The 16,009-nt window shown below is 40.5% G+C and overlaps 1 protein-coding gene across 7 annotated transcripts in view; it reads left to right on the forward strand.

Annotated features, from left to right (window-relative positions):
- The window catches only part of LPAR1 (lysophosphatidic acid receptor 1), a 113,890-nt gene that overhangs the window by 16,030 nt on the left and 81,851 nt on the right, over positions 1-16,009 (forward strand). For all 7 annotated transcript variants that reach the window (XR_008428466.1, XR_008428467.1, XM_053931500.1 and 4 more), the window contains exon 2: positions 8,777-8,948. Coding sequence is in view for 5 of the 7 variants with exons in the window: in XM_053931500.1 (XP_053787475.1) it covers positions 8,889-8,948 (60 nt within the window). In the remaining 2 variants the exon portion in view is untranslated. The remainder of the gene's footprint in view (positions 1-8,776; positions 8,949-16,009) is intronic.

A 16,009-nucleotide genomic window follows, 5' to 3' on the forward strand; every position in this document is an offset into this window, starting at 1 on the left:
CTCAGCAGCAATCTTGTAGTACTCGAATTATTGAGGCCAGAACAATGATCTTCTCCAGATTAGCCACAGAGCTTCTATTCAACAAGGTTTGAATGACATAATTTTTTTTTTTCTTGTTTGAAGCACAGACTGCACTGTGAATGCAAATGAATTAGGTTTGAGATCCTCTGTGAAACCTTGTGTTGTGGGAGAGTCCTACTGAATCTAAGGGCAATTTTTAAAATTTGTATAGAAATAAATTTCTAGCCTCAAATCACTACTGAATTCTTCATCTTTTTTCCTTACCTAAGAAAGGCTAACAGCTCTATTTTGAAAGTAAAGACTGAGGTAATGGAAACTGGAAGTCTCTTTTAGCCCAAGGAAGTTGCAAACTTCCCTGCAGCAGCTTTTAAAAGTCTGAAAGTCTTTGAGGTGTACAGGTGTGATTTGGTGGAAGGCAGAAGGGAAGATAGGAAACATGAGTTTCTTTTTTTCTCTTTTTTTCTGGATAGTAATACACTTTGGGACTTCTGCATTTTAGTTTGATCTTTAAGTGAGCTCTTGTGTTTGTTTTGGTTTGGGTTTTTTGGTCACATGCTTTTCAGGTACCTGGGCATCTTGAAGTTAAATTTTCCAAGGTACTGTCTGTTATTTCATTTTGATTTGCTTAAATAAAAGCTGAGTGCTCTGGCCAGCTGATGCTGTTCCAGTAAAGCAATCAGCAAGCTGAGAGACAGCTAAGCATGCTGCTGTCCTGCTTCTGATGCTGTTCATGGCTAAAGAGATGGTTGCTCTTAATATTATAGCTGAATGTATGCTTTGGCTGGCAAATTGCAATCAAAGCAGGCATCATACCAACACAAAAGTAGATGTATTACTTATGCGGAACCATAGCAGTAAAAAATCCCTGACTCTTTGTTATATCACTGAATCACTTCCAAGACAATTGTTTAGGACACTATAATTCCAAAGTGAGAGCAGCGGTGGACGCATTACCGGTTTTGACATGTTCAGTGATTGGGTTTGATCTGTAATTGGAAGAGTTTTTTGTCCTGTTTTTCTGGTTGCCAAAGTCCTGAGTGCTTAGATTGCTGAAAACAAAGAAAAAAATCCTACAAAAGCACACACTCATACACACAAAAACCTCCAGAAAAAAACAAGAAAAAACCAAACCAAAAAAATAAGCCACACATACCACATTTTTTTTATTATTTTTTGATGACAGTGAAACATTTAAAACACTACATTATTCTTGTTGCAGGTCTCCTTTTCTCTCCTTCCCTCCCTTTCAAGCCTCAATGGTATTTTGCTTAGCCAGTTTCTGTGTTGTCTATTTATTGTATCAGGTTGGAAAATTATAATTTTTAATAATTGTGCTGGGTATGTTTGCACTCAAACAGTGCAATGCTTCATCAACAACAGGAGTTCTGTGAGCAGAAGTGGCCTGGATAGACATTGATGCTGTTGGATTAATGTTCTCAGACAGCAAAAGAAAATTCTGATCTCTTAAACAATATCTGCAAGGAATTTACATTTCATGTCAAAGTGAATTAACTACTGACAACTGCAAAGAAATTACTAGGTAGGTCCCTAGGGGATTCCTCCACAGAGACAGGGATTCGATGGAAAAATGTTTCTAGATATAAATTGATTGCCAGTTGTGGTTTGGGTAAATATATGCACTGTGTTTTGGGGATGAGGTATTATTTATATAAGCATCTTTTATTCTGTGTAGTTATTGCCTGTCTTTGGTGCATATGTAAGAGCTTTTGCCCCTATATAGCATGCTAGTCCAACAGCAGCATGAGAAATTCACCTTGTTTCCTGTATCTCAGTTTCTTCTGCAGAAGCTTGTTCATTAATAAGCTCAGTTTTGTTGTACCTTCAGTCAGCCTTTGATCTTTAGTCTTAAACTTAAAAATCTTGCCAATTTAGGGCTGATTGTAACTTTTGTTAATTTTGTAACCTTTTGTAACTAATACTAAAAGTATCCCACTTTTGATACTGGGAAATGGCCGAGTCAGGTATGTTTTACTATGGGTTTTGGCTTTGTTTTGTTTTTATTTCAGTATTTGCAAGGTAGAGATTGCCTATTGTTGTGTCTGAAACTTTTCATATATTAGCAAATTCCATTCTATTTTTTTAGACAGTGAAGTTAGACTCAAGAAATGTCTGGCTTTACTGGCAGGGACTGTTTCCAGAGGGATTTATGGTGTAGCCAGCTCAAGAAATATGGTGAGCTTGTCCCTTGTTTTTGGCACTCCCCTTCCAGACTTCCATGACCCCTCAGCAATACTTCACAAATCCATTTTCACAGTGAATTTATTCATTCTTACGAAGAGCTTCCAAATGGTGAGAAGCTATAGCTCAGTAGTTTTTTTCAAGCAGTCTGGCCAGTGATTAGAAACAGCAGACAGGTAGGCTTTGGGGTGGACATATTTGTAGAACTGTTCTTCACTGGGATGATGGTGTTGAATGTGCTGTAAGAAGAGGTGTAACTCGTGCATTTTGTTGGTAGTTGTACCAGTTTGATAGTGAACCACTGAGAGATTCCAAGTCAGAACTACAATTTAATAGGAAAATTGAAATAAAGGCAGAAAACTCTGGCTTAAACTGACATAGTCAGAATACAGCCTGATACCCTGTTGGTCAGGGTGGGGGTAGCAGTCCAGTTAAATGGTGGGTATGGTTCTGTTGAAGTGTTGATCCTGTAGTAAAGTCTAGTCCTTCTCCAGTGGTGGTTGTGGAGCTCTTGAACTCTGGGAATCCAGTGGTAGATGCTCTGGTGTTCCAAACCTCAGATTACGTCCAGGTAGGAATGATTGGTTCCTCCCCCTGGGCAGGGCATCTCACAAAGGGATGATGTAATTTTATGAGTCATGCAGACTCAGTGGCCCATTAGCAGAAGATATCCCTCAGAGAAAGCTATCAGGGATGAGTCACAGAAGAGATAAAGAGCACTGCTCCACCTGGTTTTAGTAGCTTGATCACACAGCAAGATCAAATAGGAAATACAAATCACTGGAAGTAATCATGGACTGGTACAAAAGCAAAAATTTCAGATTATTATCAGAAGTGGAGGAGGAGGTGGTAGTGGTGACGTGCTGAGGAGACCTTACCATATTATCAACTACCTGAAAATGGGAAGCTATGTTCTCTCTTTACTGACAGTTTGTGCCATATCTTATGGATATGTCAAAAATTAAAAGCTGCTCTATGGAGTCCTGTATGGCACGTTGCAAACCTGTTGATGGAAAAGTTGGATCAAGTCAGGTTGCAGAGCTTAAAGCTATCCAGTTGGCTTTGGATATCACTGAATGAGAGAAGTGGCCAGCACTCTTATCTCTGCACTGACTCATGGATGGTGGCAAATGCTCTGTGGGGATGGCTGGAATGATGGAAAAAAGACAGCTGGCAGCACAGAGGGAAACACATCTGGGCTTCTGAATTGTGGCAAGACATCTCTGCCTGGGTGGAGGAGTTGCTATAAAAAGTATGTGCTGTAGATGCACATGCACCCAAGAGTCAGGCTTGTGAAGAACATTGCAACAGCAGACAGGTGGATGACCTGCCAAGGTTGAAATGTCGGATGGATCTGGACTGGCAATAAGAATTACTTCTGGCTCAGTGGGCCCATAATGCTTCTGATCATCAGAGAAGAGATGAAACACATGGTTGGGCTTGTGATCTAGGGGTGGATCTAACCATGGCAGTACCTCCCAAGTTATCCATGTAAGATGTGTGCTGAGATTAAGCAGGCCAAGTGAGTGAAACCCCTATGGTATGGTGGGCGGTCGTCCAAATACGTCCAAGTATGGGGAGGCCTGTCAGATTGACTACATCACACTGCCCCAGACACGCCAAGGCAAGCACTACATGCTCACAATGGTGGAAGCCACCACAGGATGACTGGAGGTCTGCTCTGTGCCTTATGCTGTGGCCCATAACACCATCCTGGGCCTTGAAAAGCAGGTCCTTTGGAGGCATGGTACCCATGTGTCGTGGTTTGACATGGAAGTGAATTTTTTCAGGAAGTTGAGTCAAACCAGTCAGTAGTCAGGTTTGGATACTGGCACCTGGGGTAACCGCTCAAGGCATGGACACGCCTCTGAGAACACAGAGGATTAAAAGCAAGAACTCCTAGGGGAACTGTCTCTCGTTAGTTCTGGTCGTGGAAGAGTGCAGACTCTCCCCTGCCCAGCCACGGGCTGGGTGGGGGAGGGGAAGCCATGCGGCCTGGTTGAGGTAGGCCGGGGGCTGAAGGACTGGAACCGAGCCAGCTCCTGAGGACAGAAGGGTGGAGAGAAACGGAGATGCCTTTGTTTTCCCCCAGCAGAGGGAAAGAGACAGAGTGTGATGGTATCTGAAATTTCCTGGCAGAGGAGAAGGAGAAGGTGGGGAGATGCCCAGCGTGGGAGTTAGAGTTAGTTCTGGGCAGAGATTTCAGCTGTCCGGGGAGTCTGAACTTTTAACCCTTTCCTGGGAAATGAAGGTTTTGTAAAATATTACTCCTCCTCAATTTATAGTGGAAGAGAGACAGTCCGGGACCTGAAATGTTAGAAGAAGAAATTTTTAGGTGGGAGGAGATGATGGAGTAGCTTTTGGCTGGACTTTTCTTGTTAGCCATAGACTGAACCAAATTCTCCTGCAATAGAGACTGCATTTTAGGGAGATGCAGTGGTGAACCAAAGAGACCTGCTTCAGCAACTACCAACACTGGAATGGCAAGAGCAGAGGAAAGCTGAGGAGGGAATGGTGATGCCCTCTGTCTTCAGGAAGAAGATGATCTCTGTTCTTCGACCCTCGGCCCCAGGGGAAAATGGGGGGGACTGTAGTCCCAAGATGAGAAGCTGAACTGTTGTCTCTTTTGGTCCGTGGCAAAGCATCCTTAAAGGAGCCCTATAGGCAGTCTGTCCATGCACAGTGGTGAGAGCACTGTGACATGGAGAGTGTCACACTGGCAGATTTTTCTCCAGGCGGTTGCCATGTGTGACATGGACACACAGAAGGGTGGCAACTGTGTTTCCTGGGGGGTCTATGGTGCAAGAGAGACTTCTCTCTCCCTTGATGGACTGAGTATTGATTATCTGAAGGGTGGCAACTTGATTAGGAATCCCAGGTGATGGTTGATGATGGTTGTTTTGGAAACTGTGTGGGAGGAGGAGTGTTTTGGAGGGTCTTCATCCTCGATTTAGTGTGTGTGTCTTTTACAGTAGTAGTAGTTTAATAAAGTTTTTTTCTTTTGTTATTAAGCTTGGGCCTGCTCTGCTCTGTTCCTGATAACATCTCACAGCATTTATGTTGGGAAGGTGTATTTTCATGGGGGCGCTGGCATTGCGCCAGTGTCAAACCATGACACCCTGAGAGGATTGAGTCCAACAACGTAACTCATTTCAAAAATAGACACCTGGCCCAGAGAGCACACGATTGAGTGGGTTTGTCATAGTCCCTATCATACATCAGTCTCTGCGAAAATTGAGCAGTGCAATGGACTGCTAAAAACCACATTGAAAGCAATGGACAGTGGGACCTTCAAGCACTGGGATCTACATTTAGTAAAGGCCACCTGGTTAGTTAACACTAGAGGCTCTTGTATTAGAGCTCTACTCTTTGAGCTGGCCCTGCCCAATTCAAACCTCCACATACTGTGGAAGGGGATAAAGTCGCTGTAATGCATATGAGAAATGTGTAAGGGAAGACAATTTGGATTAGTGCTGCCTCAAGAAAAGGCAAACCCATCCATGGGATTGTTTTTGTTCAAGGACCTGAGTGCACTTGGTGGATAATGCAGAGGAATGGGGAAACATGGTGAGTACCTGAAAACGAACTTGCTTTTTGGATGAGAAGAGTCTGATTTATTGGTTGCTGAATGACACTGCCACTATATGCCATAACTACCAAGGACAATGAGTATGGACGCTCCAGAAACACCAGTCATGAGCTCCTCATAGAGCCCCCAATCATGGACTAAATGAACACAAGAGTATTGGGGCATGATGCAGATGACATAGAATGAGGGGTGCATAGTGCTTGTTTGTTGGCCAGGACAGAGTTAATTTTCACACAGTAGCTGGAAGGGGTCAGAGCCTGGAGCCTTGTGGGTGTGCCTAGGTGGCTGTTCTATGCCAGGCACATCATCATAGGGGGCTGGAAGCAAGGGAATCCTGCTTCCCAGAAGGAGGCAGGGCTCACAGTCAGGAGGAAAAATATGGGCACAGAAGACCGAGGGTCTGTGCGTGGTTCATTGTCTCAGGGGCAGAATGGCACCAGGTCGGTATTTGAGCACTTTTGCATGTAAATCACCTTCTTTATGTATACTTATGTTACAGCAACTTATTGTTGCTGCTACTGTCCGTATTCTTATCTCATTGCTGTTTCCAGTAAATTGGTCTTATCTCAACTTGAGACAGCAGAAAAACACTTGTTGTGTTACCTATCACTTCAACAAATAGTAAAATGAAATGCTAGGCGGAACAAGTCATTGCTGTTGTTCTTCCCTGGGTGGAGTTCATCTTTCTTTGTGATTGATAAGGCTGCTGTGGTGGGGTGATGCATTTATTTGTGAACTGAATGAATGAATAGCAAGCAGGGTTAGTTTAGTTTAGTGTTTAGTGACAGCTGCCAGAGGCAAGTGATGGAAATTAATACTTTCAGATGGCAAAAATTCAGATGTGACATCTGGAAGTGTGACATTTGTGTGAGATCTTTTTCTTACTTTCTCACCTTTTTTACATGGTGTTCAAATGTTTTATTTTCTTTGATGAGTTTACAGGACCTATCCATCTGGGATTAATTAGTACTTTACACTATAAGCTGAACAGACTTCAGATTTTTTTTCTTAGTTTTTCACCTTTTTTTCTCTATGATGCCGTGTATTAAAAATGTTTGTTTTCTCTCATTTTTGTTTGACAGATAGGATTCTAAGCATACCTTTGGTTTTGGTTCAGACAGTATTCTCTAAAGTCAGCTTCAACTGTAATTTTTTCCCCACCTTCATTATCCAAAAGTGGCAGCATTTCAGGATTAAGAGAAAAGATTTTAAAAGAAACTAACAATGACTGTTGTAAAGTAGGTGTAGTGAAACTGTTGCTTTTAAACATGTCATGAGAAGAACAGAAAAAAAGTCTTCTGAGATCATATTAAAGTTTCAGTTGCAACAGCTCACAAGATATTGATGAGGTGTGTTGGTTGAGGATTTCAGGCTGTTGATAGAGCTTTACTGAAAATCACTGTCAAGTTGCAGAAGCTTCCCTAAGTCAGAATTCCAAGATGATGCTATCTGTTTCCCTCATCTGTCCAGAGATAAATCAGTGAATTTCAGAAAATTAGTTAATCTCTCATTTTTTAAAGAAAACAGGAAGCTGAAGTTTGTTCTTTTACTTTGTGAAGACAATCTTGGTTATATGCTGCAGCTCCATTTTCTGCCCTCCCCACGAGTATAGGAGAAGAAGTTTGGAGCAGGGAGTGGAAAGAATGAAGAGTTACTAGCAAGAACTGAGTAGGAAAGAATAGGGGTCACTGGAAAGCTACATAAAGATGGAAAAAGTGATCCTAGAGCTTGGAAGATGAGACAGCTACATGTGACGTAAGGCATGTGGGGATGTGTTGAAATGTGAAGCAGGCATTTCAAGATGATGCTTTTTAAGAAGGAGGAATAATTTCCACAGTGGTGTGCAAAGGCTGAGTTTAAATTAACAAGTCCAGAACCAAAGACATAACTGAATCAGAAAAGCATGTGGAGCATAACTTTCTTTCTTGGCTTGGTAAGTGTTGCCTTTGAAAAAATGAACTTATGGCCAGGAAAGTTACTGATATTGTCTGTGTAACTATAGCATGTCCTCAGTTTGAAAAATACCACAGAAGTTTGGAGTAATTTTTGGTATGTTTATTGGATGCTGATTACACTTTGCACGAGTAGATTTCTGCCATGACTTGTAGAATAGGAAGTGACAGATGAAGACAGCAATTTATGTCTCCAAAATCCTTTCTGTGGTGACTAATTTGTGGGTTGTGTTGTATATGTCTGGTCTCACTAAGGGAAAAAGCCAGCAGTTGTCTTAGTCTAGAATTTTTTAATGGAATTATTGTCTTGGACATTTACAGGGGTTTCCGCCTCCACCTATTGTTAGTTTGTTTTCTTTGCACACAAGAGTAGAAAAAGAAAAGAACATATATATGGGAGCTCAACTGACCTTGATAAACATGATAGCTATGGAGATAACTTCATTCTGTTGAATCAACTGAGCAAATTTTACAGTTTGGTATATTCACGTACTGCAAATCTGTGACTACCTGGAAAAAAAGGCTGTCATATTTTTAAGTCATAGTGTGTAAGCTTTTTTTCTTAACAAAGAAGAAAAGTTCATGTGATCACTGAACTGAGGAAATAAATGTATCCTGAATTCCAGCGAGTAATTCTATGAGTATTCTTTTGTGGGAATTTTATTTTTCCTTTTGTTGTAGGGGAAAAAAGTCAACACAGTTCCAATATTCTGTAGGTAACCATATTTCCTTGCAAAAGAAAAGCAGTCTCTGTGTTAGCCTTCTTGTTGATTTCAGTTTGTGTGAGTCTAGTTTGTGTTGTCAAGTGAATTTTTTTCCTGTTCTGGATCAAATTCCAATATAACTTTTGAGACTTCTCCTACAAATCTACTGTGAGTGGTCATGCCACTCACATGTTTGTAAAGCGGGGCTTTACAAACTCCGACTGGTTTTGCAGCAACCCAGGATCTTGGGTGTTGACTGCCTACCCAGTTCTCTTGTTATTCTCAACAGGTTTTTTTTTCTTTCCTGTTAGGAGTAAATATCAGTATGACTAGACTCTGAGAAAGGGCTCCTGTGTTCCTACCAAGAGCTTGCTGGTGCAGAGGAACAGTGCAAGGAGAGCAGCTGGGGCATTTTGAGCTACCATGGATATCCCCACTGATTTGGTGCCATCATCCATGATGTCCCAACCTGAGGTGACTGAGGTGAGTACACCACAATGAAACTCTAGCAGGTGAACTGATTAAACCTCTTTTTTATTGCTTTATTGAATCCTAGCTTTTTCTCCTCTCTCATTTTGAGTCATCAGGGGAATTTTCTGGAAATACTGTATTAAAGACACTCATCACTTACTAAGAGTGTTGTTATACTTTGACACATGACATTGCTGTGTTATAGTACTATTTGTAAAAGAAAATGTATGGCAAAATATGATCTTTATTGACTCCATGTAGGTGATCACTGCACTACAGCTTGATTTTTACTGTGTTTAATAAATACAAAATAGAGGCTGTAATGTGGATCTGTTGGAATAATACCAAAGGAAATTTCAGGTTTACTGTTCTTAACAGAAAAGTTTTACGTGAAAAGCAATAATAAAATTAATAACACATTTAGCATTACTAACACACTAATCTTGCTTTCATGAAACCATTGTGTGTTTGAGACTCATTTATAGAAGTGATTTCTTAGCTTCATGTACTGAACACCAAGTACTTGAATATTCTGATAAAGTAATAACTACAAACAGAAAAGGAGATGCTCATAACAGTCAAGATTTCATTTCAGAAAAGCATTTTCAAAGTCCTTTTGACTTCACAGATACCCAAGTGCCTGTTACAACTTAAAACATTTAAGGATGTGTCTTTTACTGAAAAAGACACCACAATAATTAAGGTACATATTAGAAAAATTTACATCCAATATTTATTTTGCTTATTTTTTGTTATTCTTGTTTGCTGTAGATTCTTTGGCTCAGGAGACTATAGCTCTCAGCAAGATGCACTGAGAAGCACTGTATTTCAAAGATCCCTAGACTCTGTGAATTTAGGAAAAAACATGTCCACTACTGGGTGATGTGATATGAGCTAAATCCAAAATCTGCTTTTGAGAAACTTCCTAGTGCTACTCTTCCTCCTCTGTATTTTTGTTGCTTTTTGAGTCTCTGTTAAGGTTCCAGAAGGATTTTGTCTCTTTACAGCACAATAGAATACCTCATAGGAGGTGAATGCTGCATACCTGTGTCCCAGTCTGCATAGCTACTGCCAGATTCCTCTCCCTTGCTGGGGAAAGGTTCCTGCAGGCCATCACCACACATTTGCACCCCTGTCTTTTTGGATTACCTCTTCACAGCCTTCTTTATGTATGAATGTAGTGGGTTGACCTTGGCTGAGCACCAGCTGCCCATCAAACTGCTCTATCAATCCCCTTCCCAGTGGAACAGGGAAGAGAATAATAACACGGAAAACAACTTGAAGGTTGAGGTAAGGCAGTTTACTAAAGAAAAAAAAAAAAAAAAAAAAAAAGTGAAAGTTTATGTGTGCGTGTATAAGTGAAGGGAAAAATAAATTAATTTCTACTTCCCATCGGTGAATGATGCTCAGCCACTTCCTGGGAAGCAGGGCTTCAGCATGTGGAACTGCTGCTCTGGAAGGCAAATATTGTAAAGTAAATAATGCCTCCCATTCCTCCTGCTACCCTCCCTCAGCTTTTGTGTCTGAGCTGACATCATATGCCATGGGATATGGCTTTGGTCAGTTTGGGTCAGCTGGCCTGGTTGTGTCCCCTCCCAGAATCTTGCCCACCTCCACCCCCCCCTTGATGGAGGGAGGAATGTTGAGACACAGCACTGATGCTGTGCCAGTGCTGCTCAGAAGTAGCCGAAGCACTGGTGGGTTATCAGCACCTTTCCTACTGTCAATGCAAAGTGCAGCAGCACTGTGGGGGCTGTTAAGGGGAAATGTACTCCTGCTCAGCCAGACCCAATATAATCTCCACCCCTTATTCCATACCATTTATGTCACACTCAGATCCCGCATAATAAATGTATCTTCTAACTATTCCTTTGTATTTATTTCTCATGACTGGAACCCCTTCTTACCCACACATAAGACTTAAACTACATCCTTAAACCATCTCTCTATCAAACATACATTTTCATTAACTATGTCCCCTACTCTTTCACAGATAGATAATATAATTTTCCTGTTTCATGGGCTTCCTTCATCCCTCCAGATCTCCAGTCCATCAGGATGAGTGGTCAGGAGAAGTGGTATACTTGATCATTGGGCACCAACACCAGCCTGGCCTGGGTTGTCATCATATTCTCCTTGCCCCTCACAAAATTAATTCTTCATCAGTTCATGTCACTCTTGCTACTTTACTTCCTGCAACATACAGTTTACACCAGAGAATATTTTTCCCCCAGGATTAAATCTCCTTGAGGCACATACCATGTCTCCCCATCCTTCCACATTACTCACCAAGTCATTACCCTCCAAGCACACCTAGGTCCTTGGGCAAAGACAATCCCAAAAATGGGTTTTTCTTAGTGGGAGGAGAAACCCACACTGACTTCCCCAGCCACTTCCCTATGTATTGCAGGGACCATATCTCCTCCCACAGTGTGAAGAGATTTTATTTGAGTAGGACAAGGGCAGTCAGCAGATCCCCTAGTGTTTACCAGCCAAATGGCTTCTGTTAAATTTGCATCCCAGTGCTTCCATGCCCCATTACCTAATGCTCTTAACATGGTCTTCAGCAGTCCATTATACCTCTGAATCTTCCCAGAGGCTCATGAGTGATAAGGGATGTGATACATCCGTTCAATGCTGTATTTCTTTGCTTGAGACTTTCTGAAGTTATTTTGAAAATGAGTCTCATTGTCTGATTCGATTCCCTCTGGTGCACCATGTCACTACAAAATATGTCTCTCAAGACCTGAGATGGTGTTCCAAGGAGTGGCAATGGTTTACAGAGCATGCTTCCAGCCAGACAGCTGTTGCCTCTACCATGGTGATTATGTAGCTCTTGCTTTGGTGTGTTTGTGGCAGTGGTCCAACGTAGGCAATTTGATAGTCCTCATCATATTGGAAACCCTGCCACCACCCTCTATTCCAAGGAGATTTCACTGATGTAGTTTGCTTGGTAACAGCATGTTTCATATTTGTGTGTATCTCAGGATTGTTGTTCAGGACAAATGCCTTCTCAAAAGGAGAATAAGCAGCTGTAATGTGAGAATGAGCGAAAGAAAAGCTATCACTTGTAAAGGACTTGATGATCAGCATAGTCCATAGTCATCTTTCTGTTGTGTTGAATACACATATCCTAGGCCTACAGAGAGATTTTGCTGAATAAATTCTGCCTGGACTTAGATCGCTAGGCCAAAGACTAGAAATGAATAGGTGATTCTGGTCATTAATTAGTAATATAAAGGTCTCCCTCCACACTCAAGTTTTAGAAACTCTGCTTCAATGAGATTTGACTTGGGAGCCAAAAATAAATCACATCAAGAAGCAGTAGAAAGATTGGTACCTCAGTGTAGGAGATTATGGTAGAGAAAATACCATTATCTCATCCTCATGTTATAAAAGTAGGCTCAAAATTGGTGTCTGTACAAGAAGACTTAAATGTTTACATGAATTCCCACAGATTTCAGTAAATAATTGTGGTTTTCACAGTTGATAAAAGTCTTCAATCATATATAAAAGAATAGCATCTCCAGCCAATCCACTGGGAGCTATCTATATGTTTCTGAGTGTAAGGAAGACCTTTTTAACAGACAAGGACATAGTGAGATATGTATGTAAGGAGACAATTACAAGATTAAATATTGAACTAAAGCACTTTTCATACTTGGACTGCATGGGCAGCTTTTGCTTTTCATGTTTGGAATAAATTTTTGGATACAGTTTAGAAAACAACATCGACTAAAATTTTTTTTCCCCCCAGAGGACATTATTTTGCTTTTTGAAATTGAGGAGGTGACATGATGTTCTGCAGAAGTAATTTAGAGATTAGTGTTTTAAGGAAGGATTTTTTTTAAACTTGGAAATAATCTTGCATGCCTTTTGCATGAGCTAGACAGCATCTTAATTGCAAAAGAAGAATTTTCAATTTTACTTTTCATTTTCTTTATTTTTTTTTAAATCCTTGTCTTTAAATTTTCCTTTGGCATTGCCAGCATAGTTGGTTTCCTGGCTTCCTTCACATTTGGTCAATTTAGACTCAGAAGTAAATACTACCTATTTTGCATACCTATATATGTATATGCATACGTATTTACACATTGGAGTAATAAATACTCCTCTGCTTATCATCAGTCCTTTAACTTCACCAGGCAAACAAACTTATTTCCCCTGGGAAAGAATCTCAGAGACTTCAGTAGGACCTTTTTCTTTAAGCGAGAGCTCCTTCTGCTAGGTTTTCACTTGGACTTCAATCTTACAGCTGCTCATTGTGGCACCACAAAAAGAGAAGTTCCTGTTAATTTAGTGGTAAATGGCATTTTCCAAGATTTGTCCTGGGATGCAGGTAACAAAAGGCTCATATTTTGAAAAAGTTTTGGAAAATCACTTCTGGGTACCAGATGTGAAATTGCTAATACTGTCTTAAATATTCTTATGGCTAGTGCATCAACATAGGACCTGCTTCTGGTGCTGCTCTACAACCCTCTATTGAAGCACTGCATTTGCTGCAGTCATGTTTCTTCATACCCTCCCACCACACTAATTTATTCAAATCTCCCCTCTTCTTTTCCACCCCCAGTATCTTGTTACCAGACACAAGAAGTGGTGAGTAAGAGCAGAGGCATCCTAGTCATGTGTAAAGGTAAAGGATAAGTAAAGTTTTGAGGTAGTTTACCTGTCTGTAGCTGGGATCTGAAGCAGAAAATAGTTAGGGGACAACATTCACAAAATATCAAAGAAGTCAATGAAACAGAAAATTTCCCAAATATGCTTTTAGCTTTTTGTGACAGTATTTCATTGTAAGGCAAAAAAGATCTCAAATTAGTCACAGTAAATCACAATCTAGCAACTTCTGATTAGCTAAGCTGTTCTGTTCTTAAAGAGAGAGAAATAAAATGTAACAGACATTTACTATTTTTAATTTGGAGATATTTTGTATACATGTTATGGCTTCATACCTCAAGTATGCATAACTCAACTGATCTCATAGAAACCTGACTAGTCTGACAATGCATTAAATAACGTTAAATAATTCTGTAACAAGCGTTTAGCATCCCAGAGGGCTTTGCTGTTTGCAAAAAGAAGAAACATCACAAGTGGTGACTCATACTGATGAAAGTATTCTCTGAAATGATTAGTATTTTCTCTCTTTGTGAATGGCATGAGATGAATTCTGCAGTAAAAGCTTTGAAGAAGTAATGATTTGAGCTCCAGTTAATTAATGAACCAGGGACTTCCGACAGTGCCTCAGAAATGCTTAAAACAAGAAAGGAACAAAAATTCATCATTCTCTCTTTTCTTTTGCCAGCAGTGGGTCCTACCAGCCAAATACTAGGAGTAAATGAGTACGTTTAAATAACTGCCTTGCAGTTGTTTCAAATAGAAATCAGAGCAGTTTCCATTAGAATGGCCTTTCATGGCCAGAGCCAAAAACCACTTCTCCCACTCTGTGCTATTGAATACATCTCTATAATCTCCTCATTTTGTTTGAATTGGAGTGGAAGAGATTTAAACTATCATTGCCACAGAATGGTTATCCTTCTCATAATATGCTTGAGAACAGGCTGCTCTGAGCTGGCACAGCTGCTGTCACCCCTTTCCCCAGTGAAGCGCAACACAATTTGCATTTTGGATTTGGTGCCCAAGTTTCTACAGTCAACAAGTGTGTGGATTTTTTTGTCCCCCTTGAACTGAGTAAACAAATTAGCCTTGTTGCCAAAACAGGCCAAAACACCTCTTGTGGTGGTAAATACAGCAAACAGGAGAACAAAAGGAAATGGTGAGGCTGGAAAAAAAAACAATTTGTGATTAGAAGTATATCCATCTAGTTACAGACATCATAGGGGAAACTAAAATACCAGTACACTTTAAAAAAAAAAATTTACTAGATGAGATTACTGGAGGTTTAAAATGCATCTCTGTTTTGTTTAAAGTAGACCAATAATGATTTTTCTATATTCTGTTTATATATTTCACAAATATCTCAATATATCAAAGCAAAAGAAACCCAAATTGTCTAACATATATTTCATTAAATAAATGTACTTGCTGTACTTTATTGTAAACACAGAATATTCTTCTTATTTTCATCTGTAAATCTCTATTTCCAGTCTCAAAATAAAATTTACTATGCATTTTGCTTGTCGGCTAAACTCTCCCAAGTGCTCACTTTGCTGGTTTGCTTGGTAAGGAGTGATGAGGAGTGCCCTGGAGGTGGAAGCAAACCCGGTGTAGCCCAACTGTTTTTTCAGCATAAAATTGCTATCTTTGAGCTGCTGTAGCCAATACTTAACTCCCAGCTTGGTTTACTAACAGGGCCTAAAGAATGTGCGTTGTAAATCATTACATGATTTATGTATTAAAACTCATTTGGGATGTTATAGGTGCAGATTATTTTTCCCCTCTGACTGCTTCCACTCTGGCTTTTGAAGTGCACAGCAGGGACTCTGTGTACTGCACCTCTGTCCAGAAAACCCCTCCCAAGGTGAGGTTCTTCAATAAAGGTCTGTCCTGCACTGCAGTCATCCTCACAGCAGCATTCAGGGACTCTCAGCTGTTTGCAGCTGGGCAATTGGGGGCGAACTGGGCAAAAAAGTGGAGCAGCCCTATCAGCATCATGGCATTTTTTGAAGGCATAAGAGGTGGAATATTTCAGTCACTAAATGAGATGATGGAATATAATTGTCTTCCTGTGTCTCCCACAAAGCCACGAAGTGTTGAGCCTGTGCCCATGTTTGGCTAGTGTTTGTGAGGCTCAGCTTGTCATGAAAGCTACCCCAAAGGAAAAGAAGTTTTAGGAGCTTTGCAAAAGGCCTTTCTGTACTTAGGAGCACTTGGGCTTTAAGTACCCAATCTGGGCTCAATATGCTCTACCTCCTCCACAGCCAATTACTTTATTTTTGCAATGTCTCCAAATTACAGTGGGGAATCTCCCTTTGAGTTGGGAAGACAGGTGAGGGGTGGCAGAGAAAAAACAAATTCTTAGTAATCAACATATATAAGCCATTCTAGGACTGTAAGAGAGTGTGTGATGATGTAGAACTATGCCCTGATTCAAACAGTCTTCATTTCCTCCTCTA

Source organism: Vidua chalybeata, chromosome Z (genome assembly GCF_026979565.1).
Source record: "Vidua chalybeata isolate OUT-0048 chromosome Z, bVidCha1 merged haplotype, whole genome shotgun sequence".
Taxonomy (NCBI): domain Eukaryota; kingdom Metazoa; phylum Chordata; class Aves; order Passeriformes; family Viduidae; genus Vidua; species Vidua chalybeata.